This window comes from Narcine bancroftii, chromosome 11, assembly GCF_036971445.1.
Source record: "Narcine bancroftii isolate sNarBan1 chromosome 11, sNarBan1.hap1, whole genome shotgun sequence".
In the NCBI taxonomy this organism is placed as follows: Eukaryota; Metazoa; Chordata; class Chondrichthyes; order Torpediniformes; family Narcinidae; genus Narcine; species Narcine bancroftii.
Window position 1 is genome coordinate 15,137,757 of NC_091479.1, and position 27,540 is coordinate 15,165,296.

Consider the following 27,540-nt stretch of genomic DNA (forward strand, 5'->3'; position numbering starts at 1 on the left):
TGGGGAGTTTGCAGATGATGCAAAATGGCACGGTTGGCGTAGTGGTTTGGGAAACGCCATTACAGCGCCAGCGATCGGGACTGGGGTTCGAATCTGACACTGTCTGTAAAGAGTTTCTACCAGTCTACCTCTGTCAGCGCGGGGTTTCCCTCTGGGTGCGACGGTTTCTTCTCACCATTCAAAGCGAACCGGGGGTTGTCGGTTAATTGGGCGGCATGGGCCAAAATGGCCTGTTACCGTGCTGTAGGTCTAAATTTTAAAATGTTTCCATATAGACACCAGCAAGATTGATTTAAAACAGGCATCAGGGGAAGGATAAACAGATTTTGAAGTGGGCAGATATGACAAGTATGCCATTTCATGCCAATAATTGTGAAATAATGCCATGCAGGAGAGAATTTGTATGACGTTATCCAAATGATTATTTTGATTGGAATTGCTATGGACCTGAGAGTGTCTGTGCAACATCATTTAGAAATGTGAGAAATGGAAGCTAGAATAGGACATTTGCTGTTTTCAGCTGACTGAATTCCAAATCTTTACAGATCCAAATTATCTAGCCAATGCAACCTAACAACAGACCCATCCAGAAAGCGCTGTCTGGATAAAAAATGGCTTTCAGGTAGAAAGCAGTGAGTAGAAGTGGAAGAAAGGTATCCTGCTTGGAGATCAATGACTAGTGGAGTGCAGCAAGGATCTGTTCTGGGACCCCTGTCCTTTGTGATTTGTTTATAAATGACCTGGATGAAGAGACGGAAGGATGGGTCAGTAAGCTTGTGGATGACATGAAGGTTGGAGTAATAGGAAGAGAGAGAGCTGAGGGAATGACGACGGGGGTGGGGCGGGGGGGGGGGGGATGTTGCACGGAAACCGGAGAAGTTGACGATCATGCCATCCGGTTGGAGGGCGCCCAGATGGAAGATGAAGTGTTGTACCTTCAATTTACTGGCCACGTCAGCAAAGAAATTGAAGTATTTGGGCCACTGGGAGATTCACGCCATTGTGGCGGACAGAGCCTCCAAGTCCAGGAAAAAAGTATTTTTAGAACTTTGAAGTATGATTTTTGAAGTGTTACTGAGTTGAGGTCTGACTTTAATGCTTGTGTCATTCCTCTGCTTTGAGCTGAATGACGTCGGTTTTGAGAATGGAGTGGATTGTACTGTCACCAACATCTCTTTGGCTTGGCTTCGCGGACGAAGATTTATGGAGGGGTAATGTCCATGTCAGCTGCAGGCTCGTTTGTGGCTGACAAGCATACAGCAGGGTGTAGAGCTCATTGAAAGAATCAAAGACTTGTTGATCCTAACCAAGGCTTTTATTAGCAAAAGACAGGAGCTCTTCACAGGTGGCCGACCAGTCCAGAATGATCCGACCTGGCTAGGGACACAACTCTTTAAGGCCCAGACAATAGGTGTGGCTTAGCTCTCAGCCAATCGCTGTAAGCACAGTCTAGATACAGTAACTATATACACTATATACACTGACAAAAGGCAAAGGAGGAAAAACCCAACACCCAACCCCAACCAACCAATTTTCCCTTGCAACCGCTGCAATCGTGTCTGCCTGTCCCGCATCGGACTGGTCAGCCACAAACGAGCCTGCAGCTGACGTGGACTTTTTACCCCCTCCATAAATCTTCGTCCGCGAAGCCAAGCCAAAGAAGAAGAAGATACACTATGTACATTGGTGATAGATCTGTACTATCACACAGGGTTAATGCTACTGACCATGGATTGTCTTTCAGCCCATATACCTACTCTTTCGATTTAATTTTCTTATGTGAACTTCTACCGTCACAATTGTTATTTAATTTAAAAATAAATGTAAGGACCATTTTTGTTCATCAAAGAACAGACTATCAATACAATGTTCAAACAAAAATAGTTAAAAAAAAAATGTCTCGGAAACGTGACTGCATTTGTCCAATGGATTTTCATTCAATGTCTTTCTTGGAGTCGCCACGCAAAGGCTCAAGTCCCCTTTCGGAGCACATTTTGAACTGGAATAGAGATCGTTGTCAGCTGAAGGCTATTTCTACTCGTCAGCCGTGAATCTTGCATGTTTCCATCAACATGTTGTAGCTGTTGGCAGAATATGGTTTGATGTCAGGTTATGTAGGTAAGAATGAAATGATGCCTATGAATGTAAGCAGGTGATGAAATTTAAGTGGCAATAGGAAACAATTAAATATTTAGCAGTTAATATTGATAGAAATCTAAATAATTTATTCAAATTGAATTATCGACCTTTACAAAAACAACTTGTAGTTGGAATATAGCTCTCCGCCCCCCCCCCCCCCCCCCGACCCCTTTCTCAGATTCTCTTTCCCTCTTACCTGCTCTCAATTCCTTAATTTTTCCATGGAGCAAAACCTTCAATTGTTCCTCCCATGAAGTCAACATTAATGCCATCTGGTCAAAGAACAACACCTTGCACCTGGCCTTGCACTCTCCAACCAGGCAGCAACACCAATTTCCGGGAAACCCCTTCCTCCAGTCTCTCTCTTTCCCTACTTCCTTTCCCCCAGCCCATACCCTTCTCTCTCCCCTTTCTCTATCAGTTCTCAGCTTTTCTCCTTCCCTCCTGTATCCACCGATAACCTCCAATAATCTAGTACCCTGTGCTTCTCCCCCTGCCCCTTCCTCCCTCCTCTCCTCTCCTTCTCTCTTCTTTTCTCCCCCCTTTGACTGTTTTAGTCAGGTGTCTGCCTGTTTTCCCCCCCCCCCCCGTATCTTGATGAAGGCTTGGGCCCGAAAAGTTTACTTCCTATAGAAGCTGTAGAAAATTGCAAATGGGACACTGCCAGTAGAAGAGATAAAGAGAGAGTGAATATCAAGGTGAATAACATTGGCCAGTCCTGTCACAAAGGGAGAAAATAAGTCACCTGTGATGTTGAATTTGATGTTGAGGGAGTGTGTTATATAGTCAGGATAATGTGAACTATTTTGTAACGGCGTAAGAATACACTTCTCATTGTAGTGCACCAGTGTGGGGCATATGTATATGTGTTTCCTGAGATGGTGGAAGGCATCAGTAAGTAAAAGTCTCTTCTGTTATTTGAATCTTGCATCTCTAAGTTATTTAAGAAGCCTCCCAAGTAATTCCAGAGACAGAACCGAGTGAAACATGGAAGTCTGCAGACGCTGTGATCGTAGTTAAAAACACACAAAGATGCTGGAGGAGCTCAGCTGGTCTTGCATAGGAGGTAAAGATAAGTTACCGACATTTTGGGCCTCAGCCCTTCTTCAAGGTACAAGTAAAAATTAACAAGCATCTATATTAAAAATGAGAGATTAATGGGGGGGGGGGGGGGGGGAGAGTCCAGACTAACAGACGAAAGGTGTTAATGAGATATGCTGAGAGGAAAAGTGAGAATTGATTTTGGCTCTGTGAGAGGAGTCAGGGAAGAGAGAGAGAGAGAGAGAGAGAGAGAACAAATTAGAGGAAAGGAGACAGAAAGAAGATATGGGGAGGAGGTAGTTAAATTAAACCGGAGAAGTCGATGTTAATGGCATCCGGTTGGAGGGTGCCCAGACAGAAGATGAGGTGTTGTTCCTCCAAGTTGCTGGTGGCTCGGTCTGGGAGTGCAAGAGGCCACGGACTCGGCAAGCAAATGGGAGGGGGAATTGAAATGGGTGGCCACTGGGAGATCCAGACTTGATGTTGAGCCTGGAAGGGCTGCAGTTGCTCAGGTTCACGCTGCGTTATGCTGGAATGCTGTAGGAAGCTACGGAAATATAGCTCAATGTGGGACTGAATGAAAGTGGCAGACAACTGGGAGTCACAGTCATTCCCATCCAGCGGCCCACAGGATAAGGCAGCTGCAGTTACTAATGGAAAAGAATTAATCCTCGATTAAATTTGACATTCCCATTTATCATCTTTATGTTACAACTTCTCAAGGTTTTGCCTGATATGTTAATCTTGGTTTGAGCTCTCTGGGTTTTATTTTTTCAGCAAAATATGGCAGCGCATCAGACGCTATTTGAATCTTAATGTCAACCAGAAAACCAGAGGCCATTTTGTATGCCAAGTATAAAATCCGAACCTTAACAGCGAAATCTCAGTTCTCCCTGCATCGAGGATAAAATCCGAACATTCACAGCAAAATCTCAGTGCCCCCCCAACCCCCACTCCAAGGGTAAAATCCAAACCTTAACAACAAAGTCTCAGCGCTTTCCACCCCCCACCACCCCACCCCAGTCAAGGATAAAATCTGAACCTTAACAGCGAAATCTCAGCACTCCCCCATGGGGTCCATTTGTCTAGTCTGACTGCCCTTGGCTCCGTATAGTCTTTTTTTTTAAACTTTATTTAAAATTTTATGACATGAATAAAATTAAAATTACATTTAGAGAAATAATAAAAAATAAGCTAATAAAAATTAGAATACTACATCATTAAACTACACAAATTAACCTCCGTATAGTCTTGCGAACCACTCATAACGAGCAACAAAAGACAGGTTTTAATTTTAAAACACTAATTTTATTTCTAACTCTTAAATTAAAGCCTTAACTTTTAAACTATCCTTAACACTAAATCTGTCCCCAACTATGCGCAGGTGCTTGCAGTCCCAGACCAACATCTAGAAAGTTACTTCAAAGTTCAGATTTTCGAATTCAGTGTTGAAACGCAGGCCTTTGAAATTTGATGCCCAGAATTAATGTTGAGCTGACGGAGAGACTGGAGTTATGGCTGCTATAGACTCACCTAATTCTCCTTGCGCTGCCTTTGAAGAAACATCCATCCACATGAGCTGTGGTCATAATGCTCCTGGTCCTTTTGCAGGCGAGACTCGAACTGGATGGCCTCCATGAAGCTTCCAAGACCCTGGCACCGGTCTCTTCAAGTGGCCTTCACTGTTAGTCACCATCCAAATGAAGCACTTTGCTTCCCAAAAGACGCTCCTGGTGCATATCAATCCACTGAAAAAGCCCAGTCATTCACAGAGCATGCTGTGCCCTGAATTCCTGGCCACAAAAATGGCTGGGTACAAGAGCTGCTTCAAAAAGCTGTTTTCTCTCCAGCCGTCAGAATGGCTCTCCCTTGCAAAATCTCAATGTCTTTGCAAATATATTAAATCTGGAACAGACTGTGACAAGCCTTCCCTCCGTTCTTCCAACATATCGAATTATCGCCGGGCTGTGACTTGTGATGTGTAAAATGTTAACTGTGACCATTCAGTTCCTCCTGTCTATACTACGGAGCCTTGTAGCAAAAGGCCTTAAACGACCTGTTAAAGGAGCCAACGGTGGTTTATTTTAAAATATGCTAAGAAAATTTAAACCTTTACTGGGTAATTTGGTTTTAAAATATTGTGACTGCATTGCTCCAATGGTTAGTAGGATGGCTGGCAAAAGACTAGTGGGCAGTAAGACTTGGGGTAGTCCTATAAAACAAGCATAGCTCAGAACCTTCATTTTAGTTGGAAATTCAGGGTATCATCTAATACACAAGTTGTCTCGTATGCCAGCATATAATTGGCTTAATTTGCTGGTCCAATGAAATAATTTGTGTTTCTCCTGTGTAGAATCGGAAAAATGGGCAAATTTTATGGTGTTCTTAAATCGAGAAGATGGTGATGGTTTGTTGTTCATAATGCAAATCCCTTTCAGGGGTCTAAGTGTATCAAAATTTGATGCCGACTTCCCCTTTCTTGGTAAGCAAATAATCTCATAATAAATGCTGTGAAACCAGAAAGTCTGCAGATGCTGTGATTGCAGTAAAAACACTCAGAAATGCCGGAGGAACTCGGCCGGTCTCGCAGCGTCCACAGGAGGTAAAGAAATTTGGGCCGTGAGAGCTTCTTCAAAGCCCGAAAACGGCAATTATATATCTTCACCTCCTGTGGACGCTGCGAGACCCATCTGGGTTCCTCTGGCATCTCTGCTCGCGATGAATGCTGATTCACCGAGGCCAGTGAACTTCCAGAGGGGCCACCTGTTCCCGGTTTGATGGCATCTGCGACGAGACAGGCTGGCGGATTCCCGTAGCCTTGGACTAAAGCTTAAAAGTAGGCCATACCTGAGCAAAGCTTTGGAACCGCAGTAAGAAGAAGGAGAAAAAGGGCTGTGTCTAGACAAGCAGTCGATCAAATCAATCATTACACTTTCTGTCACGGCTATTGTTAATCTATTTTTATGCCAGCATTTGGAGAGGGAAAAATAAATTCCTATAAAACTTTAATGTTTTTATTCCCTCATGATCCAGGCCAAATTTAATCAGATCAAATTTAATCCTTTCCATTCATTTTGTTCAGCTGTCTATATTCTATGCTGTTCCCTGTTGCTGCAAGGAAAACGATAAGCTTTCTAACATTCTTTCTTTAAGATCTTCAAAGACTTTCAATACTTTATGCACACTACTACATTTTAACTGTTGGTCTGTGGCCTCACAGATTGTTCCTTTCCCCTGGTTTGTGTTCACTCACAGAATTCCTGCCAATACGTCCTCCCTTTGCTCCACATTGGCGGAACAAATTGCTGGCCTATTTCTGAATCAGCTTAAAAGTCTGAAATGTACCATATGTAAGAGTCGATCCCATGTATCACGTGTAAAAAGTCCCTTTATTTTTGGCTCCGAGCTCCCGATGCCCTTGCCTTAGCCGCCACCCATTCGAGCTCCAGGCGCCCCCAACCTGCCCTCCCATCTGAGTTCCCGATGCTCCGCCTGCCCATCTAAGCGCCCGGCGCCCTGAGCATCGACCCTCGCTTTGACTCCCTGCCCATCCGAGCTTCACTTAAAGTGGTATGTGAGTGGAAAGAAAAAGGTTGAGAACCACTGATGTACTCAGTACATATATTAATAAATAGTAGTTTTTCGACATTCTCACTACCCGTGAGAAGAAGCTGTTCCGTAGCTTAATGGTTTTGGCTCTGATACTCCTGTATCTCTTTCCCGATAGGAGTAGCTGGACGATGCTGTGGAAGGGGTCCTCACTGATTTTGCGATCCCTCTTTAATCAACGATCCTGGTAGATCCCATCGATGTGTTGGGGGGGTGGTGGTAAGGGGGGAAGGGGAGGGAGACCTCATTGATCCTCTCTGTTTTAGTTTGGTTCTGCGGATTGACCTCCAATTCAATGCTCTGTAGCAACTGTACCACTCTACGATGCAGCCGGCCGGGATGCTCTCGATAGAGCTCCTGTAGAAAGTTGGCAGGATGGTGTCCAGTAGCCTCGCCCGCTTCGGTCTTTTCAGGAAGTGCAGTCGCTGTTGCACCTTCCTGACAAGTGAGGAGATGTTGAATCCACTGGAAAACCGCTCACTGTGTGTCAGAACCTGAGAGAAATCGATTTGAATGTGGGTGAATGGGAGAGAGGGTAAATGGTTGGCTTGACCGTTAGCAATGGCGAGTAAAAGTGTGCCAGTACCTCATTATTACAATTAATGGAAATGAACTTCTTCCTGACAAAGTTTCTGTACAGCATCGCCTACACTTCCTAAAGAGGTTGAAGAGGGCAAGGCTTCCGGCCCCCATCTTGACAACAATTTTTTTTAGGAGATTGTGTGGGATGGTCGCTGCAAAGTATCAAACCAGGTCAATACAGAAGATCATTAAAATGGCCGAAAAGATCACTGGGGTCTCCCTTTTCTCTGTTGATGACATTTAAGAAGAGCATTTCTGAGAGAGTCAAACAGTTTTTTTTTTCAGAGAGAGAGAGACAGAGAGAGAGACAGAGAGAGAGACAGAGAGAGAGACAGACAGAGAGAGAGACAGACAGAGAGAGAGAGAGACAGAGAGAGAGAGACAGAGAGAGAGAGACAGAGAGAGAGACAGAGAGAGAGACAGAGAGACAGACAGAGAGACAGACAGAGAGACAGACAGAGAGACAGACAGAGAGACAGACAGAGAGACAGACAGAGAGACAGACAGAGAGACAGACAGAGAGACAGACAGAGAGACAGAGTTAATTTTCTGCAGTGGCTTTGGAAGCTTGTTTGAAATCCCTTTTTGAAGACGGGTCATGAGTTCTTAGTTCAGCCTGTTCAAACCCCTTGTGGTCCATACAAGAGGAGATGACTGGCTGTATAATGTTTCACCTGAGATAAGGGAAACAGAAAAGGACTCTGTGGTGACCTGAGAGAAAGAGGTTATCATCTGGAAAACCCTGATTGGGCAAGTCGGCAAAACACTGACGTGGCTGATCAGAAGGAACCAGTTTGTGTCCAAGGAGCAACAAATCGCTCTCTGAAAACCAACAAGAACCTTCCTGCACGGTAACCATTTACCTTTCAAGCACCAAAGCCTGGTGAAATTCATAAATGTTAAATTCTGTGCACAGTATAAGAATTGCCTGCAACCAGTGAACGTGGAGAAGTGAGATTGGACTGTAAATCAAAGAACTTTTCTGAACTTATACATGCATTACATACAAGTACGCTTAGAATTAGAAGGGGGTTAAGTTAATGGTAATTAGTTAAAGTTTGATCCAGATTTTATGTTAAAGAAAATTTTGTTTAAGTAACCATTTGTCGGTGAATTTCTATTGCTGCTGGGTTTTGGGCCCATCACAGGTTCTAATGAGCTTTTGGTACACCCATCAGATTTAATCAACTATTGCTCCATCTGTTCCTGAGGGAGCCATCGTGTTGGAGAGGAGAGTGATAAACTCATTATTCTCATCGTGTTTCAAACCTCCAAAGCCACCTTCGTATTTATTGATTCCCAGGATGTGCACAGTACTGGCCAGACCATTGTTTAGACACTCTCCCTCAGTTCCCCTGAGTATTTTATGAAGCGACTATAGAATAAACTACAGTGTTGTGGGTCTGGATGCACACTTTGTATAGTAAGGGAATATCCTCCCTGGAAAGACTTTAGCAAAGCCAATGAGATTTTACAACAATTTGGTCATATCGTGGCAGTCTCTGACTGTGTATATTTTATTCCCAGATTTATGTCATTAATTAACTGACTTATGACATGATAGAATTTGAACGTGTCCTAATGATTATTAGCTCAGTAACATAACCACAGCTCCTTAATTACCCACACTTGTTACTCTCTATCGTACAAAGGTCATTAAAATGTTCTGCTCATGTTCCTTTCAAAACTTTTCCACAGGCTTTAAGTGAAATTAAACCATTGCAGCATCTCCGACCCTGATATATTATTTTTCCAGATGGTTACAGGAATTTATTCCATTTTCATTTCTCACACTACTGGGAGTCCTTGAGCAGGATGCCCTGAAAGTAAACTTGCAAGTTGAGTGAAGGCAAATCCAATGCTGGCATTCACTTCAAAATGGATGAGAGGGGGGGGGGGGGGTGGGGGGGGTGGCTTGGGAGGAGGCGGGGGGGGGGGAGAAAAAGTCACTGTAAATGTGTGAAAAAGAAAAAGTGTATATCATGGCTAATGTGATTTATGGTGTGAAAAATAAAAAATTTAAAAAAAATGATAACTAGAGCAAGGGAAAGATGTGACATTGAGGCTTAATAAGGCACTGGTCTCCTCATTTTGGACTCCTCATTTAAGAAAGGATGTGCTAGATGTGTTAGAGATGGTTCAGAGGAGGTTCACAAGGATAATTCCGGATAATGAAAGGGTTATCATATGATCAGTGTTTGACAGCTCTTGGCCTGCACTCGATGGAATTTCGGGAGAATGAGGATCTCATTGAATGTTGGAAGACATCGACAGAGTAGATCTGGAAAGGTTTTTTTTCCCGTGGTGGGAGGGTCCAGGACAAGGGGGCACAACTTCTGGACTGAAGGCCGTCCGCTTAGAACAGCAACGCGGAGGAATTTCTTCAGCCAGATGGTGGTGAATTTGTGGAATTTGTTACCACAGGGGGTTGTGGAGGCCAATTTGTTGAGTGTATTGATAGGCCCTCGATTAGCCAGGGCATCAAAGGTTGTGGGATGAAACCGGACTGTGGGGCTGAGTGGGGGAAATGGATGGCAGGGCAGCCTCGATTGATTGAAGAGTCTATTTTTGCTCCTATGTCTTATGGTCACCAGTTTAAAGTTCCGGCCTTTCTCAGCTAAGAAACTGGCTGTCTATAGGGCATGCCACATTGAATCATCACCGTATCTAAGCTCATTCAGGATAATTTTCCACACGAGCCCCATGGCCATTGTAACCTTGTGCGACATGGCTCCTTGTGATCGAGGACTTGGTTTCCCTGGCTGATATGCAAGTGGAACTGGTCGCAAATGGCAACCAAGCATTGGGATCCTATATTCGCTGCCACCAGATTTCAGAAACATTTACAGATTAAAAATTGATTTAAAACTTTAAATTCAGCTATGTTTGTATCCTACCATTCAAACTTGGCAGTACACAATTAGAGGTTAAATTTAATTTTTCTTTGAAAAGATTTTAAACAAATGGCTGAATTTCTACAAATTTCAATAAATTTCTGTAGTTTATAACTAAAATTTGATTGGTTTAGAGTTTAAAAAAACCTAAAAATAACAACGAAATCCGTTTAATATCGGCACTGTCTGACGTTCTGAGTAGATTTCCTCCGGGTGCTCTGGTTTCCTCCCACGTTCCAAAGATATACAGGCTAATAGGTGTATTTGGGCTGGACCGGAAGGGCCCGTTATCGTGCTGTATCTTAAAACTCTGCGCACAAAAAAAATCTTTAAACACTCAGCTGCGGGAAATATACCTGGAAAGGTTTCAGAAAGGGTTCGCAAGAATATTACGGGCATGTGAATAACACTAAACACACACTGAAATGCTAGAGGAACTCAGCAGGTCTCTCAATGTCCATGGGAGGGAAAGATATATTGCCAACACTTCGGGCCTGAGTCCTCCTTTGCGGTATCAGAAAAAAAACTAGGAAAGCGCTTGAAGATTGGCAGGGGAAGAGTCCTGTCTTATAAGGGGAGGCTGGATAGGTAGCCTGGAGTGTAGGAGGATGAGGAAGGTGCTTAGAGAGGTTTATAAAATCATGAGTGGTGTGTTTTTTTTCCCCAGGGTTGGGAAATCTAAAACTAAAGGGTACAGATTTAAGGTGAGGGGAAGGTTTCAAAAGGGACCTGAGGGGCACCTTATTCGTACAGAGAAGAGAGTCGGTATATGGAATGAGCTGCCAGAAGAAGTGGTAGAGGTGATTCAGCTTAATATCTATAGTCCAGAAAAACACAAGCTATCATTAAGGAAGAACTGGCAAGACACCTGGATAGAAATTATTCCTTCAGGCAGATGCAGGATGGGCAGGTCCACCGACTTCGATTTTATTTGCTCCATGCAAAGCAAACATGTTCCGGCTAATTACTCGATGCACGTTGGGGTCTGCTCGACCAGCTGAAGATTCATAGTTGCACTGAGAAATTGAGGCAAAAGGGCATTAATTTGCCACGTGTGGTTTGGAGCTGAAGCGATCACTGTGTAAGGCGAGAATGTTTGAGAACACGGCTGGTTTGCAACGTTCAATTTAGCCAGTCAACAGCCTAGAAATGGGGGCCTTGCCAGGAAGAAGTTTTTTTGTTAAATATTTTATTTTTACATTTTAAATTAAAATGTTTAATTTTTAATTTTATTTTTAAAATTTAGACATAGAGCAGCCTGTGAGCACGTTCTGCCCAATTACACCCAATTAATCTTTTCAATCTTTTTATTGGTTTTAATATATGCAAAATATATTGGTATATATCGTAATAATAATGTTAATATAAAGTTACAAGTATCAAGTAACGATAAACTAGGTTCATATGAACCCATGTAATTTAATGGAAAAAAGTAAAATTAAAAATCATATATTCTAAACCAATAATTCAACCCCACCCAATTAACCTACAACCTTGGTACGTTTTTTGAAGAGTGGGAGGTAACCCATGCAGACACGGCGAGAATGTACAAGCAGCGTTGGGATAACTGTTACACTAACCGTCCTGTTCTTTTTTGGCGATCGGAGAACGGGAAGTGGGCTGGTATAAATCGGAGACGTCGACGAAGAAGTAGAAGTCGGGAGAAGTTTCTGCTTGCCCAATCCCTGTTCTCCCTCCCTTCCTCGTCCCTCTTTCTTCCTGCTCTCCACCCCTTCCCTCTCCATTCACAGAGCTATCCCCCCCTCCCCCATTTGCTGGTGTGCCCTCCCTCCCTTTAACCACCTACATTGGCGTAGCGATAGCGGCAACGATCAGGACAGGGATTTGAATCCCGCACTGTCTGTCAGGAGTTTGAACATTCTCACAATGTCTGCGTGGGTTTTCTCCGGGAGCTCCGGTTTCCTCCCACCATTCCAAACTTATCAGGGGCATGTAAATTGGGCGGCACAGACTTGCGGGCCGAGATGGTCTGTTACCATGTTGGTATTTAAATGTCTAAATTTAAAAATTAAATATTATTACCTCCAGCCCGTGGGACTGCGCTCCTCCCCCTGACTCTCCACCTCACCATTTTGTTCAGGCGCCTGCCTACATTTTGCTCATAGCTTGACGAAGGCCTCAGACCCCAAACGCTGATATTGTATCTTTACCTCTGCCATATGAAGTACATATGGCGAGCTCTCCACTGGCCACCGTGACAGAGGTGCACCAAAGAAAAGGTACAAGGACTGCCTAAAGAAATCTCTTGGTGCCTGCCCCATTGACCACCGCCAGTGGGCTGATAACGCCTCAAACCGTGCGCCTCACAGTCCGGCGGGCAGCCACCTCCTTTGAAGAAGACCGCAGAGCCCACCTCACTGACAAAAGGCAGAGGAGGAAAAACCCAACCCACCAATTTTCCCCTGCAACCGTGTCTGCCTGTCCCGCGTCGGACTTGTCAGCCACAAACGAGCCTGCAGCTGACGTGGACCTCCATAAATCTTCGTCCGCGAAGCCAAGCCAAAGAAGAAAGAAGATGAAGTACCCTGCTGAGCATCTCCAGTATTGTGTTGGCACCTCAGTCACAGTGTCCGCGGACTTTTGTGTTTCGCCCTCGATTACTGGGGTGAGCCGTGTTCTCTGTTCGCACATTCATACAGGTTGTCTCCCTCTGCTCCCTCAGGTCTGCCTGATTTGGTCCCGGATCCCCACTATGTGCAAGCTGCCACCTACGTACAGAGGTCCCACCTGTACTCCTTGCGGTGTGCAGCAGAAGAGAGTTGTTTAGCAAGGTACGGAGCTCTATTCACGGCGTAGCATTTGCATCATACACTTAAGAGCTGACTTGCAATGAATTGGCCAGGAGATTCTTTCCTGGCCCTGATACCTTGATGAAAAGTGGGGCAGTGATTCACCAGCTTGATTCTGGAAGCAAAGGAATTAATTTATATCGAGAGATTGAGTTTAGAAGGATTGGTGGGGGAATCTCAGGGAGATGTAAAAATAATGAAAAAAATGTACAAGGCCAAAGCAGGGAGCTTATTTCCAACTAAAACTCAGGGTTCAATGTTGGAAAGTGATGGTCGTGCAATTTGATGGAAAAGAATAGACGGGCAGACAATTATTTTGATGGGGAAAGAATAGGCGGGCAGACAATTATTTTCTTGCGGAGAAAATTTAAAATTCCAAGGTGCAAAAGGACTTGGGAGTCATGCAGGGCACCCTAAAGGTTAACCTCAAGGTTGAGTCGGTGGGGAAAACGTCGAATGTAATGTTGGCATGGATATCTCAAGGAATATCACATCAGAACAGGGTTCTTAAACGTTTGGGGTTTGAGGCATTCATCGAGCTCAGACTCTATAAAGCACTGGTGGGACCTCACTTGGAGGATTGTGTACAGTTTTGGGCGCCTTATTTGAGAAATGACGTGCTCGCACTGGCGAGGGGGTCAGAGATTAACTAGAATGAAAGAGTTAGCATAGAAGCTCTTGGACTGAACTCACTGGAGTACAGAAGGATGAGGGCGATCCTCGTAGAGGCCTTTTAGATGCTGAAAGGGGTGGTCGGAGTAGATGGGACAAGACGAGGTCGGAGTAGATGTTTCCCACAGTAAGGCTGTCTACATTCAAGTTCAAATGCTTCTCTAACCTGTTCTCTTCACATCCTCATTAATTTCTTCAGAATATATACCACTCAGCCACAAACAAGGGGGAAAATAAGAGTTGCCAATCAACCTAGCCACACCCACACGTCTCTGGGATCTGGAAGGGAACGGGAACATCCAGAGAAAACCCAGGAAGATTATGCACACCCCACGTGGGCCATTCTGATGGCCATCATGGAACCCGGGGCCCTGGCACTGTTGGGGTATCAGTTATGAATGCTCCACTTAGATTTGAAAAACAAGCGGCTTTAATTGTAGCTGCAAGTTTTCTCATAGAGTTTCTATTTCAAACCTTTTCTTTTAAGTTCCTGATAAGCCAGATGGTGAATGTCTCGGGTAAAACTGTCAAATGCTAGAGGTCTTGCTGTTAGGGTGGGTGTGGGGGGAGGGGGGGGAGTTTAAAAGAGATTGTGAGGAGCTAGTTTTTTTAATGCACAGAGAGTGGTGGGTGCCTGGAACAGGCAGATGTCATGATAACATGGAATAGGCTTCTTGATAAACATATGGAACCATTGTTGGCTCTTGGACTGAACTTGTTGGAGTACAGAAGGATGGGGGGGAATGCTGAAAGGCCTGGTCAGAGTAGATGTAACAAGGATGTTTCCCACTGTAGGAGAGTCAAATTCTTCTCTAACCTGGTCTCTTCACATTCTCGTCAATTTCTTCAGCTTATATACCACTCACTCACAAACATTGAGCAATATGGATCACGTCGAGGCAGAAGAGATTTTATTTAATTGTGGTATCGTGTTCAATGCAAGCCTCTCTGGCCAAAGGGTCAGTTCCTGTGCTGTATCGTTCTATGAACCAAGTCTGCTTTAAGAGATGGATTATGAAATACCACATATGTGTGTGAATAGTCACATTTTGTGGACCAACTTTTAGGGTAAAAGTTTAGGGGGGAGGGCCGACTATTAGATACAAACTACTTTTGCCCGCATTAAGGTCCTGCTTAGTTTGGGGGCGGGAGCTCGGATGTGCGGGCAGCCAGGGCCTCGGCGAGAGTCCGTGGTCGGGGCCTTCGGGAGCTCAGATGGGCGGGTGGCCGGGACCGAGGGGAGAATCTGTGATCATGGCGTCGGGAGCTCGGATGGGCGGGAGGCCGGGACCCAGGTGAGAATCTGTGGTTGGGGCATCGGGAGCTCAGATGGGTGGGTGGCTGGGGCCCTGTGAGCTCGGGTGGCCGGGGCCGAGACGAGAGTTCGTGGTCAAGGCGCCAGGAGCTCTGGTGTGCGGACAGAAGATGCCTAAGTGAGAGTATGTGGTTGAGGTATCAACTATTAATGGTGATTCATTTGCAAAACAGAAAATTATATGTGGGCCAATTGTTTGACTCATAGCAGAGATTTTACCAACACCGTATAATAGAATATGCACACTTTTTCTTTACCATTGTCTTTTTTTTTACCCAGTCCTTATGTTCAAATTACTCCGGCACGGTTCGGAAAACAAATTTTCTCTCCTTGGACTCAGATCAGCTGTCCTTTGTCGTTTCAGCTCTGCGTACAAGGCTGATACCACAGACTACGACATCAGGGTCTTGCTGAGGTTTCCCCAGCGCGTCAAGAACGAAGGGACTGTTGATTTCCTTCCCAACAGGCCGCGCCACACTTGGGAGTGGCACAATTGTCACCAGTAAGTTGATCAGCGCAGCATTACACGTGGGCAGCGGGAGACAGAGAGCCCTTTGGAAAATGAGGGAGAAAAGGGCACTTCCACGTGCACGCACCCATCATCTCCCAGAGCACTGGATTTTAATTGTGATAAAATGGTGCTATAATTATTTTCTTTCAACCATAGTCATTTATAACCATTATTTTAATGGCAGCAGCTAATTTAAAAAGGTGAATTGGTGAGTGTAATGTGATATAAGTAAACATTTACGCTTTGTAGTTAAGTACAATTGTTAATATTCATCGAGGATTTCTCTTCAAATTATGTTGATTTCAGATTCCATCCGTTTTTATCCACTTCATATCATTTAGAAATGGTAATTTATCTGCAGAGTGTGTAGCCATGTACTTTAAGTTGCAAACTCATTCCTGCGCAGCGCAAGTGTTTTTCGACCGGGGACTTACCGCTTCCGCTGCTAACGCTCCTCTAGATTGGGGAGGCAGGGGAAGCGTATGGCTGTTGCAGCACCCAGAACCCAGATTCGAATCCAGCACTGTCTGTAAGGAGTCTGTACGTTCTCCCCGTGTCTGCGTGGGTTTCCTCCGAGTGCTCCGGATTTCCTCCCACCCTCGCAAACGCACGGGGTTGTAGGTTATATTGGGCAGCACGGGTTAATATGGCTGTGATGCAGACAGTCTGTATACTTTCCACCACAAGTCTGCAGAAGTTGACAAAGGGTTTCTGAAGTCATACCAAACCTCCACAAACTTCTAAGGAAGTAGAGGCCCAGGTGTGTTTGCTCCACGATGCCATTTGGGACCAGGAAAGATCCTCTTAAGATAGTTTACTCCCAAGAACTTAAATTTGCTCACCTTCTCCACCTCTGATTTCTCCTCCCCCCAGTGATCACTGGGTCGTACCCCTCTGGTACGAAGTCCACAAGTGATGTTGAGTGCGAGGTTGTTCGTGTCAGGGGTTCAGTCTCTCTCCTCTATGGTGGTTCATTGCCCCCCTTTGCTGTGGTAACTGGAGTGGATCTGAAGAAGATAAAGAGGCAGATGGTGGGCTTTAAGATGCAATTGGTTGGAGAGTCTGGCCCAGGTGTGGGTTAGTAGATTAAAGGGGAAAATGGCCACTAATCTGTGGGCGGAGCCTGAACGTGATTGGCAGGAGAGGTGACTTCCGACTAGATACCCGCTGGTAGGGCCATGGGACACACCTGATCCTCAATATTATAACTGTAAGTTTCCTCTGGGCGTTCTGCTTTCCTCCCACAACTTTTAAAGAAAACATGGGTGTCCAGGTTAATTGACTCTTGTACATCGCTGTAAAACGTTGGGCGAGCTCATGGGAACGGGAGAAGAATAAAATGGAATTAGTGCAAGGATAGCATCGGGGGGGGCGGAAACCTTTTACCATGTGTGGGTCAGATGGTGAGACAGTGGTTGAATGGCGCGCCTCACTGATTTTGCGGCACTGTCGGAACGTGGGGGGTGGTGGTGGTGGCGTTGAACCGGGGGGGGGGGGGGGGATGAGGTTTACAGTGGCGTTGGGGCGAGGGGATGCGCCTGCCCCTGGTTTAGGTGTTTGATGGCCTTCGTGCTGGGTCAAGTGACCTGCATGACCCTATACACATTAGGCGTGATTAATATTCATTGTGAGTTACTGCATATTCAAGCATTTGGGGAAAACAAATAAATTGAACTGCTTTTCCATCAAGACTCTGTGTGCTCACTGGGCACGTCAACTCATACAGCAAGAAGTGTAGTTATAACAAGCAATTACGGTGCAGGGAGTCATATTAGAATAAATCAAGTACTGCAAGGCCATGGAGATGGGTTCAGTCATCATTTGTGAGTGAGGGATTTATTCTAGAGTCGGAGAAGCTGTTGAGATTACATGACCGTACCATTCACATACAAATGTCCCTATTTCATTAACTTGACATGTTATCTTTAAATTTATTTAAAGAGAACATGGAATGTGACAGCACAGTACAGGCCCTTCAACCCACAATGTTGTGCTGACCTGAAAAAACTTACTCAACAATCTAATCCTTCCCTACGTCACACCCATAAACCATGATTTTTCTTTCATCCTGTCTTAGAGTCTTTTAGATGCCCTTAATAGTTCCAGTCTCCACCACCTTCACCACGGGCAATGTCCCCTACTCTCTTTGTTGAAAGAAACACCCCTGACATCTCCCCTGAACTTTCCTTCCCGCAGCCATGGGAATATCTAGGGTATGGCTTGTGTCCTGGGCATTGCGAAGGGGGGCAGTTTCTTCCCCCGGTGGACCCCGCACCTCCCCCGATGACTAGAAGTAGCAGATTGAAGGAAGCACGATCAACATAGACAGATTCATCTAGACTGAGTCTGATATCCACACCCCACCTCCACCCCGGTCGGTACCACCCACTCCCCCCACCCCCACCGCCACCTCCCCCGTCCCCCCCGCTGACACACAAAGAACACACACCTCTTTCTTCTCCGCGTCATCCTTCCGTTCACTCTCAACTTATTAAAAGGCCGAAGCCAAACTCAACATGGTGGCCCTCCGAGGCTGGCTCTCGCAAGACCTCCTTGTCGCCGTTTCTTTTGAATGCAAAAGGTTGGCCACCCCTGGCTTGGACGCTATTTTCTGTAGATACGCCCCTGCCCTCACCTTGCCCTCTGGTGTTTTCTACTTTCGCCCAGGAATAAGGTGCCTCTCATAACCTTATTAAGTCACCTCTCATCCTTCTACGCTCCGAAGAGTAAAAGCGCGAGGTCTGTATCCTTGCCTCATAAAGCACATTCTCCGATTCAGGCAAAATCCTGACTAATTCTCCTTTGCACCCTCTCCAAATTATCTACATGCTTCAGTGGAATGAGATGTTAAACCTTACTTCTCATTGAGAACAATTTGAATTACACAGTTCAAAACAATCTAACCAGCATTTCATTAAAAAGAAAAGTGAAATGTTATTATCTTACAAGATTACTTTGACATTAGTTGCCATCAATACTTTTAATCCTTCAACGCTGTCAATTTAAGCATATATAAAACAAAATTGTCAGCGACAGTGGCTTGATATTACACAGCGCTAATTTGTTCAGTTATGGTAGCAATAAAGAAACTGATGCTTTATCTTCTGTATCACCTTTACAACACTCATCTTGAGATAAATTGGAGAGGACTGATCATTGGGAGAATGGGTATTAGGAAAATCTTTTGTCCACCTAGGCAGAGGTGGCCAACCTTTTAATTTAGCACGGTAACAAGCCATTTCAGCTCACGAGTAGGTAGCGGGGGCGTAGGTTAATTGGGTGGCACAGACTCGTGGTCCGAAATGGCCTGTTACCATGCTGTACATCTAAATTAAAAATTAAGAGGTTGGCCATCCCTGACTAGAGGGTGGTTCCCTTCGGAATAGACTGTGGGAGAAGGTGATTGAGGTCAGTAGTCTCACAATAACCCACAACATCTCCTCGGAGGCACTGCTGCGCCTTCCTGACTAACGAGACTGAGGTGGGCAAGAAATTGAGAGGATCCTAACTGGCTACATCATTGGATGGGGTGGTAGCTGCAAAGCACCGGACCAGAGGTCAATACGGAGAATCATCTAAGTGGTCGAGAAGATCTCCCTTTCCTCTAAGGATGGTATTTAAAAAAAAAAATTATTTAGACAAACAGCATGTAAACACGCCATTTTGGCCCAAGAATCAGTGCTGCCCAATTTACACCCCCCGGTACATTTCAAATGGTGGGAAGAAACTGGAGCCCCCAGAGAGAGAAAACCCATGCAGACACGGGGAGGAACTACCAACTTCTTACATGATTCGATCCACAATCTCGATGGCCGGTGCTGTGAGAGGCATTGCGCCACGCCAACCGTGCTGTGCCAGGCAGCATTGCTTAAACTAGGCTCAAAGAATTATGGAAAACCCTTTCTATGCTACGCACAATATCTTTACCCCACTACCTGGAGGCACAGCAGCATGACGATTAGGATGGCCAGACTTCTTCCTACAGGCTGTGAGATTGATCAATAACCATGTAAATCATCCCATTACTTGTAAATCCGCAGTCGGATGATAATAAACTTGAGAGACTGCTTGAAGAGCCAAGGCATAGGCTACAGACCAAGTGCTATCATATGGGGTTAGTTGGAATAGACACTTGATGGACAATGTGGATGTGGTGAGCAGAAGGGCCCGTTTCTGTGCTGTGCATTCGATCTTGGAGTTGTAATAAATGTTGAATGGCCAGTTTGCGCTTCTATTTTATCTGTGGAAGTGAGTATGGGTAGTTGGAAAGGAAGACTAAATAAAGCTTTAATTAAAGGATATAAAGCAGTGGTTCTCAACCTTTTTCTTCCCACTCACATACCACTTTAAGTATTCCCTATGCCATCTGTGATTAGTAAGGGATTGTTTCAGGTGGTATGTGGGTGGGAAGAGAAAGTTTGAAACCCACTGTTTTAATCATCCCTCATTGACTCGTTATGTGCACGGTTTCAGAACTCCAAAGGAAATGGGCCAATGAGAATTTTTCTCAAGCAAAATATTTCAGTAACAATTGGGTCTAGAGCAGTGGTTCTCAACCTTCCCTTCCCACCCACATTCCACCTGAAGCAATCCCTTCCTAATCACAGAGCATCGATGGCATGGGGATGACTTAAAGTGGGATGTGAGTGGAAAGAAAAAAGGTTGAGAGCCAAAAAACCTCAAAAGGGGCTCAGGTAGAGTGAATAAGAAGGTTCCCTTCAGCGATGTTAATTCTTAAACAACGCAGATGAACGTTGACGGGAGTTTTCCATAAAGTGCTGTGGAGTTTTAGGACATGTGGTCTGGAAGAGTGGTTGAAGGTGAAAGCTGAAAAATAGCCTACGTGACCATAGACGGAGAGTTTGTGGAGTGACCTCTTCTTGTAAGTTATCCTTCAGCAAACATGAGCTCAATGAGCGGAATGGTCGATTCCGGGGGTGGGGGGAAACCTTGTACCATGCCTGGGCTAGACGGTCAGTCAGTGGTTGAATGGGCCGCCCTGATTTTCCGGAGGTGGCGGTATTGGACTATGTGGCTGAGTTGCAGCGGTGTCAGACGCGGGGGAGTGGTGAGGGCGGTGTCAGACGCGGGGGAGTGGTGAGGGCAGTGTCAGATCGGGGGTGTGTGATGGCGGCAGCGCTGGACGGGGAGGAGGGGCAGAGGCAGCGGTGGCGCTGGATGGGGGGGGGGTTTGGATGTACGGAGAAGTTTGAATCGCGGGCCGTAGGTTGCCCACCCCTGGTCCATTCTATGCTGTAATCTCTAACAATCCTTTGAAGATGTTCTGAAGTTATAGCCAAATGTTGCAATGCAGAAAGTGCCAATTAGTCCACGGCAAAGTTCCATAAACAATAGATTTCTTTTGAGGACTGAATATCTATCGCAGCACCAGCGACCTGGGTTTGAATCTGGTGCTGTCTGTAAGGTGTTCATACGTTGTCCCTGTGTCTGTGTGGGATTTCTCCAGGTGGTCTGGTTTCCTCCCACCCTTCAACCGTCCGGACAGTATGGGCTCGATGGATGGAAGGGCCTGTGACTGTGCTGAATGTCTAAATTTAAAAAGAACAATTTAAAACTGTACAGTGTCATCTTCTTTAATATGATTCCCTGACGTTAACCCTCATCTGACAGAGAATATAAGGCAGAAATAAAACATGAAAGTCTGCACACACCGTGTTCGAAGTGAAAGAAAAGCAAAGCTGGGAAACTCAGCAGGTCAAAAAGTGTCCTTTATACAGCAAAGATAAAGATACAGAACCGATGTTTCGGGCTTGAGCCCTCCGTCAAGGTACGAAAAAATGTGGGCAAGCACATGTGGAGGGGGGAGGAGCACGGCCCCAAAGGCAGGAGCTAATGGGTGGATAAAGGAGCACCCAACAGGGGCGGGGTGGGGGGGGGGGGATGTCTCTGTGAATGGAGAGGGAAAAGAATGGAGAGCTGGTGGAAAGAAGGTCAAGGGAAGGGAGGGAGAACTGGGAGTAGGTGAGCAGAAACCTGAGAAATTGATGTTACTGCCATCCAGTTGGAGAGGGCCCAGACGGAATATTTGGTGGGACCGTTCATGAGGCCAATGGCATACATGTCAGCATGGCAGTGGGGTGCGGAATTGAAGTATTTAGCCATTGATGGAAACAGAGCGAAGGTGCTCTGTTGTACTGGAGTACCAACCAAGATTTTAGTTCTGGGGTAGTACATACAGTGCAGTCCTATAACCTGCTGACTCAAGAGCTAACGGTGATTGCGATCACTTGAGTATCTTGAACAATCATTGAGTGGCACAAATTTGTTGGTGTTTTCACCGAGCTGCCATTAACATTCGATCCCAATGAGAAATATCAGTCAACAACCTTGAGCCACAATAAAAGAGTCTTTTCCTCTCAGCTGGGTAGCTGCACACTATCTGTAATTACACAATGCCAAGCTTGCAAACTATGTAAAGTATTTGGAACAAACAAGTCAAAAGTTCACCATCACAAAGGCTAGACTATACCAGATAATACTGCTGGTGCCAATCTACTCTGTCCATTTACCTCCAAGTTGTACAAACAGGATAAGGACAAACCCCTGGATCTAAATTGTAAGTTCTTGTATTGGAAAGAGTGACCCCAGTTCAGTAACATAATGGCTTGTATGTATATGTGTATGTATCCAGTACATATTTATGTATACATGTAACACTCACACACATATATACACACGTGTGTATGTATTTATAAATGTGTGTGTGTATACGCGCGCGCACACACTCTCTCATCTCGTGTATATATACACATACATACCGAGGTATCCATAGTCCTGCGGTCCGAAAATGGAGGGAGAGAGAGAGAGAGAGAGCACATTCACATAACTTTTATTACAGTATATAGTTATAATTGTTCTATTTTATTGTTGTTAATCTCTTATTGTCCCAAATTTATAAATTAAACTTTATCATAGGTAGTAGGGTTCGGTACTACCTGCGGTTACAGGCTACCTGGGAGTCTTGCAACATATCCTGCATGGATAAAGGTGGACTCTATCTGTATGTATTTCTGTATATGTTTATACTTGGTATGTGGGTTTGTGTATATGTATACATGCACACGCAGGATACCTGGTGTTGCCCAGGAAATAAAACCCTCCGTTGTTGTTGGCTCCAAAAGATGTCATCTGAAATGCTGAGTTGTAGGCTCTGATCATCTGGAGGAAATGTCTGGACTCTGCTGTGGAGACTCGGCCAGTCGAGGTATGCTACGTTTTCCATATCGATGGCATTTCACCTTTCCACTTCTTTGCTCCACAGTGTTGACATACTTCTGACATGCATTAATGGAATAGCACTCAATTTCAACTGAGTAATTGAATGCAGCATGTAGCAGGTTGGCTGCAGTAAATGGCGCTGCCCTTCGGCCGATGGCTTTTGTTTGCATTGCTCGGAGTCTTGCTTGTTCTTCCTCAGCACACACTTGTTGTCTGCTCATGGAATGCCTGGCAGCCTCAGCACTGAGGCGGGCCTGGCATTATTCCTCAGTTTCCTGCTGCCTGCTCCTTGTTTGTCTGGAAGCCTGAACACTGAGGCAGGCCTGGCCACTTGTTTTTGCTCTGAATGTATATTGATGCACCGCACTGTAACTAATGGAGGTGTCCCTGGTGCAAGACCAATGTTTTTTTGAACTTCATATGACCTTAAAGATTAAATTCAATGTGGTCATGACATTCAGCATCAAATGTTACTCCTACTGAACCTCCTTGGACATTTCTAGATTCTTCCATATTGATTTGCATGGAGAACAGACAAACATACAACGAAACAGGTGTACAATGCGTGCGCGCGCGCGCGCACACGCACACACAAACACACACACACACACACACACACACACACTCACACACACTCACACACTCACACACTCACACACACTCACACACACACACACACACACACACCACACACACACCACTCACACACACTCACACACACTCACACACACTCACACTCACACACACTCACACACTCACTCACACACACACACACTCACACACACTCACACACACTCACACACACTCACACACACTCACACACACTCACACACCACACACACACACTCACACACACTCACACACACACACACTCACACACACTCACACACACTCACACACACTCACACACAAACACCACACACACACTCACACACACTCACACACACACACTCACACACACTCACACACACTCACACACACTCACACACACTCACACACACACACACCACTCACACACCACACACACACACACACACTCACACACTCACACACACACACTCACACACACACACCACTCACACACCACACCACACACACACACTCACACACACTCACACACTCACACACACTCACACACTCACACACACTCACACACACTCACACACACTCACACACACTCACACACCACACACACACCACACACACACCACTCACACACACTCACACACACTCACACTCACACACACTCACACACTCACTCACTCACACACACACACACACACTCACACACACTCACACACCACACACACACACACACTCACACACACACACACTCACACACACACACTCACACACACTCACACACACTCACACACACTCACACCACACACACACTCACACACACTCACACACACACACCACTCACACACCACACCACACTCACAGACACTCACACACTCACACACCACTCACACACCACACACACACACTCACACACACTCACACACACTCACACACACTCACACACACACACTCACACACACTCACACACTCACACACTCACACACTCACACACTCACCACTCACACACCACACACACACCACACACACACACTCACACACACTCACACACACTCACACACACTCACACACACTCACACACACTCACACATACTCACACTCACTCACACTCACACACACTCACACACACACACTCACACACACTCACACACACCACTCACACACCACTCACACACACTCACACACACTCACACACACACACACTCACACACACACTCTCACACACTCACACACACACACTCACACACACACACACACTCACACACACACACACTCACACACACTCACACACACACTCACACACACACACTCACACACACACTCACACACACTCACACACTCACACACACTCACACACACTCACACACACTCACACACTCACACACACTCACACACTCACACACTCACACACACTCACACTCACACACTCACACACACACACACTCACACACACACCACTCACACACACCACTCACACACCACACACACACTCACACACACACACACACACTCACACACACTCACACACACACACACACACACACACACACACACACACACACACACACACACACACACACACACACACACACTGTTCTCCCAAATTTTTCCCCTTTCACTTGACATGAAAAACATTCTTTTTACATCTACTTATTCTACTTTTACCTTGCATCTATTTTGTCCATGCCCTTCAGCTTTTATATGCTTCAGTGAGATCCCGCCTTATTCTAAATTCCAACAAGTACCGTCACGAGCGAGTCGTATGATAACCCTTTCATTCCCAGAACCATTGTTCTGAACCCTCTCCAAGTCTTCTAAACCCAGGGAATCCTGCACTCTCAGCTGTAAGCTCAAAGTCTTTTGGAAGATTCAACCCAAAATATTGGCAGAAGTTACAGGTGAAGAACTTAAGAGTGGTTATGAAATGGAATGTAATGCCCATAAGGAGTAGAGGCAAGGGAAGTGTAAGCGAGAGAAGAATATTCACAGTTTGTTGAACTGAGAAGTTTACAATAAGAGGTTATTCCATATGTACTCTTCCTATGTTAACTGCTCTTTTTGGTCTCTGAAGAAGGGAGACTTTAAATTTTTTTAATTTTACATTTTTAAATGTTTAAATTTAGACATATAGCTCAGTCGATACAGCCATTGAGACCATGCTGCTGAGACCCCATCAACCTACACCCCCAGTATGTTTCGAATGGTGGGAGGAAACCGGAGTCCCTCCCCCCGGAGGAAATCAATGCAGACACGGGGAGAATGTGCAAAGCCTACTCCCAAAGGCTGGCGCTGTAAAGGAGATGCACTAACCTCCTCACCAACCGTGTCACTTTTGATGATGTCTTTGAATGTTGAGAGCAGGTCGAAGGCTTTGGGGGGAAAAGAGCAAGGAACGAGATTGCTATTCTGGAAGCAAAGAACAAACTTCTGGAAGAACTCTCATTGGGCCAGGCATCAGATGTGGAGTTAGAGGAACAATTAGTATTTGGGTCGAGTCGGCATCCTGAACCTGAAAGCTGAGTAATATGGTGGTGGCAGATGTAGTGGGAGAAATTTATCCTTGATCCTTGCTTCACCACATTTGGGACCCAGCTGCTCTCCTGACCTCGGGTGCTATCGGAGTAGAAATTTTGTGTTTGGACATACATCCCTTCAGAAATACAGGCCCTTTCGCACCATGAGCCCACGCCGCTCAATTGACCGACAAACCCCAGTGTGTTTTGAATGGTGGGAGGAAACCCAGATAGACACAGGGAGAATGTGCAAACTTTTTACGAAGAGTGCCGCGTACTGGCGCTGTAACAGCGTTGTGCTAACTCCTACGCTAAACTGTGTTTGACCATTTGTGTTTCCCCAGGTTTGTGAAGATTCCAGTCACTGAGCACCTTTGAAGTTGGAATTGATAGATTAGCAAACACGATTACCAATAGAAGCAAGGTGCATAGTGTTTAGGAGTGAAAGGGGTCAAACTAATCTTTTATCAAATGCCGGAGAAGAATTACATGACCACATTGTCTCCTGTTCTGACTGCCCTTAATATGACATGTGACCCCACCCCCCCCCCCCCCCCCCCCCCCAGTACTATAGTAACGAGTCAGATCATAGCGAGGTGAGCTGAAATAGCTCCCAATTTTGTGACTGGCACAAGGAAACATTCCCCTCAAAAAAAATACGACTTGCTAAATCTCTTCAACAGATCCCTGCGAGATCGTTGGAAGGCACATTATGTTGGCACGGGCTGACTGTTTCCCTTGCCAGCTTTGTCGAGGAAAACATTTTGTGCACGTCATTGTGTGAGTGGAGAGGAAGAGAAGTTCCTTTTCAAGCTGTCATCACTTTTTGTGTCAAGTGATCTTTCCTTCCAAGTTAAACATTCGTATCAGCCTGCTCCTTGTGTTTGTTTGAACCCAGCGCACAGCTGGACTGAATGATAGCAACTGCAGCTTTTTGATCAAACTCAGAGATATCAGTCTTAGGATGTATTATCCAGCCTGCTGTGGTGTGCATTGTAGAAGAAGAATGCTTTATACGATGGCCAACATCTCACTCTCGAGTCTGCTGGATATTCTCATTCCATTGTTCATCCATTCAGAGACCAGACGGAGCAGTTAACAGATAGAACAACAGCATCGACAGGAGGGTAACTAAGTGCCTGAGTAAAAACACATAGAAGTGCTGGAGGAACCCAGCTGATCTCACAGCGTCCATAGGAGGTCAAGATATGTTACTGATGGTTTGGGCCTGAGCCCTTTGCTGAAGCAAAAAAATAACAGGAAAGCGTCTGAATAAAGGCTGGAGAGAGAAAGGGAGAGAAGTCCAATCCAACTGCCAAAAAGTGTTAATTGGATGAGATAAGGTGAGAAAAGCCTGAGTTCTGAGGAAAATATATTTAAGGCAAGGTTGGATAGATTTTTACATCGTAGGGGAATTAAGGGATATGGGGAAAAGGCAGGTAGGTAGAGATGAGCCTCTCATCATTGAATGGTGGAGCAGGATTGACGGGCCAGATGGCCGGCTCCTGTTCCGATTTCTTATGTCCTTAAAAAGGTGGTGGGAGGGGGGGAGAGAGGAGGGAAGAAGGGGCAGGAGGAGGAGCGCAGGCCAGCAGTCGAGAGGTGGATATGGGTCAGAGGGCAGAAGAGGTGA

General features: G+C 45.4%; 1 protein-coding gene and 1 long non-coding RNA gene across 3 annotated transcripts in view; one reads left to right on the top strand and one right to left on the bottom strand.

Annotated features, from left to right (window-relative positions):
* Positions 1-27,540, top strand: part of LOC138745540 (lysyl oxidase homolog 1-like) — a 51,667-nt gene that overhangs the window by 8,039 nt on the left and 16,088 nt on the right. For both annotated transcript variants that reach the window (XM_069902678.1, XM_069902677.1), the window contains exons 2-3: positions 12,949-13,057; positions 15,427-15,564. In XM_069902678.1, coding sequence (XP_069758779.1) covers positions 12,949-13,057; positions 15,427-15,564 — 247 coding nt within the window. The remainder of the gene's footprint in view (positions 1-12,948; positions 13,058-15,426; positions 15,565-27,540) is intronic.
* Positions 1,628-25,093, bottom strand: LOC138745545 (uncharacterized). The gene is made up of 3 exons (XR_011346330.1): positions 25,060-25,093; positions 16,416-16,580; positions 1,628-2,081 (listed from the first exon to the last, which is right to left on the bottom strand). It is a non-coding gene; the product is annotated as an uncharacterized lncRNA (long non-coding RNA).